The 2244-nt window shown below is 36.8% G+C and overlaps 1 protein-coding gene across 2 annotated transcripts; it reads right to left on the bottom strand.

Moving 5' to 3' along the window:
- Positions 1-1428: 1428 nt before the first annotated feature.
- LOC113472880 lies at positions 1429-2238 on the bottom strand. 2 transcript variants are annotated; one of them, XM_026832664.1, is made up of 4 exons: positions 2100-2238; positions 1701-2017; positions 1574-1620; positions 1429-1535 (listed from the first exon to the last, which is right to left on the bottom strand). In XM_026832664.1, the coding sequence occupies exons 2-4, from the start codon at positions 1988-1990 to the stop codon at positions 1513-1515; spliced, it is 360 nt and encodes a 119-aa protein (XP_026688465.1). In that variant the 5' UTR covers positions 1991-2017; positions 2100-2238; the 3' UTR covers positions 1429-1512. The 2 variants fall into 2 exon arrangements, with proteins under 2 accessions (XP_026688465.1, XP_026688466.1); XM_026832665.1 differs by having other exon boundaries at positions 1464-1527; positions 1575-1620.
- Positions 2239-2244: the final 6 nt, after the last annotated feature.

Below are 2244 nucleotides of genomic sequence, written 5' to 3'. Positions count from 1 at the left end.
TCAGAGCGACGACCGGATCTCTCAGGAAAGTGATGATGGATTCATCCAGAGTACTGGTTGCATGACTTGTAACTGAAGTATCTCTCAGGAAAGTGATGATGGATTCATCCAGAGTACTGGTTGCATGACTTGTAACTGAAGTGATCGCCAATTTGTGCAATGACAAACTAGCAATCCACGTTGTATCAAAGATTGACGGCTGCTCAGTTATTGGAATCGTGCAATGATTAACTGAAGTGATCGCCAATTTGTGCAATGACAAATTAGCAATCCACGTTGAATCAAAGATTGACGGCTGCTCAGTTATTGGAATCGTGCAATGATCACAATTTGTAGTGACGGCCCAGAATCCTTTTGGGGTTGTGCAAGTTGGACCATACTCTAGACCTCTAGAGTCTAGAGGGATATATGCTATATACGCTGAGTAACAGTAAATGTGGAGAAAATTTACCTTGCAATGTTGATGAGATTCATGTAGGGTTATATGGGAGTTAGATTCCCCTGTGAACCTGGTATAAAAATTTGGAACGGTATTGATAATTGGCTCTCGATAGATGGCGGCTCTAACGTGGTGTTGAACAGTACCGGAACGCCGTTGACTTGCGAATGGTGCAAGGACATTTAGAGGTGTGTCAGTATACTGCTTTAGAATACCTGATATTATTACATCCCTAGCATTGCTCATGATCTGTTGTCCATTTGGGTCCACTCCTCTATCAGTCCAGGACGCGACATCCAATAAATTCCACTCTGCCTGAATCTTTTCACAGTCATGATATCTGAGATGTAGTGGTCATGAAAGTCTGGTCTATTCGACCAGTAATCTCTGTAACTTGGCCAACTGCCTGATAAGATGAGAAAATATTAATAATTTACCTAATTATTAAATTGATTACAATAATTGAGAAAATGAGAGGAGAAAAAAAAACATAAGGAACAATATTTCCTACTTAGAATCCACCATTTGAAAATTCTTCACATTTTTTCTGTTTATTTATATTTTTCAAAATTTCAAAATGGTGTTCAGAACTGGCGGGAATTTGAATTGAGGTGATGCGAATTTAAATCAAGGGCGCAAACATTCCCCCAGCTTTGAAGGAATTAAGATCTTCAACAACTTAAAAGACCCAAATAATCAAGCATTAAATTAATAGCTAAAGTTACAAGTTAACTGACTACAAGGATAACTAGTTACCAACTGCCTGATAAGATGAGAAAATATTAATAATTTAGCTAATTATTAAATTGATTACAATAATTGAGAAAATGAGAGGAGAAAAAAAAACATAAGGAACAATATTTCCTACTTAGAATCCACCATTTGAAAATTCTTCACATTTTTTCTGTTTATTTATATTTTTCAAAATTTCAAAATGGTGTTCAGAACTGGCGGGAATTTGAATTGAGGTGATGCGAATTTAAATCATTTTATTTGTTTATTTATATTTTTCAAAATTTCAAAATGGTGTTCAGAACTGGCGGGAATTTGAATTGAGGTGATGCGAATTTAAATTAAGGGCGCAAACAATAATTATGCCACATACTTGCTGCCAGACTAGATCAGGAACAACAAAATTGGTATTGGGTTTATCATACCAGACAACAGAGGGTGATGCTGATGTTGGGCTGGAATTAGCCTCTGGTTGTTGTATAGCACTGGTTGAAGGCTGTGGTTGTTTACAACAGAGGGTGATGCTGATGTTAGGCTGGAATTAGCCTCTGGTTGTTGTATTGCACTGGTTGAAGGCTGTGGTTGTTGTAATACAGACTCGTCTTCATCAGTAGATTCGTCTTCATCAGAACTGCTGAACAACAGAACTTCTCTCCTTGCTTGCTGATTCCCTGTACCGGTTGGGGAGTATGCTGGATCTTTGTCACTGTCATAATCATCAGACACTATAGAGTTATCATCTGAGGGTATTTCCTCCAGTAAAGTTTCAATATCATTATCATTTAATTTGTAAGGGGACAGTTTATTTTTTCTATTCATTTTTCAAATAAAAGTAAGACAAAAAGCCTGCAATATCATTATCATTTAATTTGTAAGGGGACAGTTTATTTTTTCTATTCATTTTTCAAATAAAAGTAAGACAAAAAGCCTGAAAAAAACACACACAGGTTTACTGATAAACGCTTAACACTTCAAGGGCAGTGGTTAGTGTATTGACCACCAAGAAATCTGAAAACTCAGACTCCTCCGAGGAAATGAGCTTTTATCAGTAAAACAACCTGAAAACCAAAGCA

This window comes from Diaphorina citri, unplaced genomic scaffold, assembly GCF_000475195.1.
Source record: "Diaphorina citri unplaced genomic scaffold, Diaci psyllid genome assembly version 1.1 scaffold9669, whole genome shotgun sequence".
NCBI classification, from domain to species: Eukaryota; Metazoa; Arthropoda; class Insecta; order Hemiptera; family Psyllidae; genus Diaphorina; species Diaphorina citri.
Note: the sequence above shows the minus strand (reverse complement) of the source record. Positions and strands in the feature narration are given on the sequence as shown.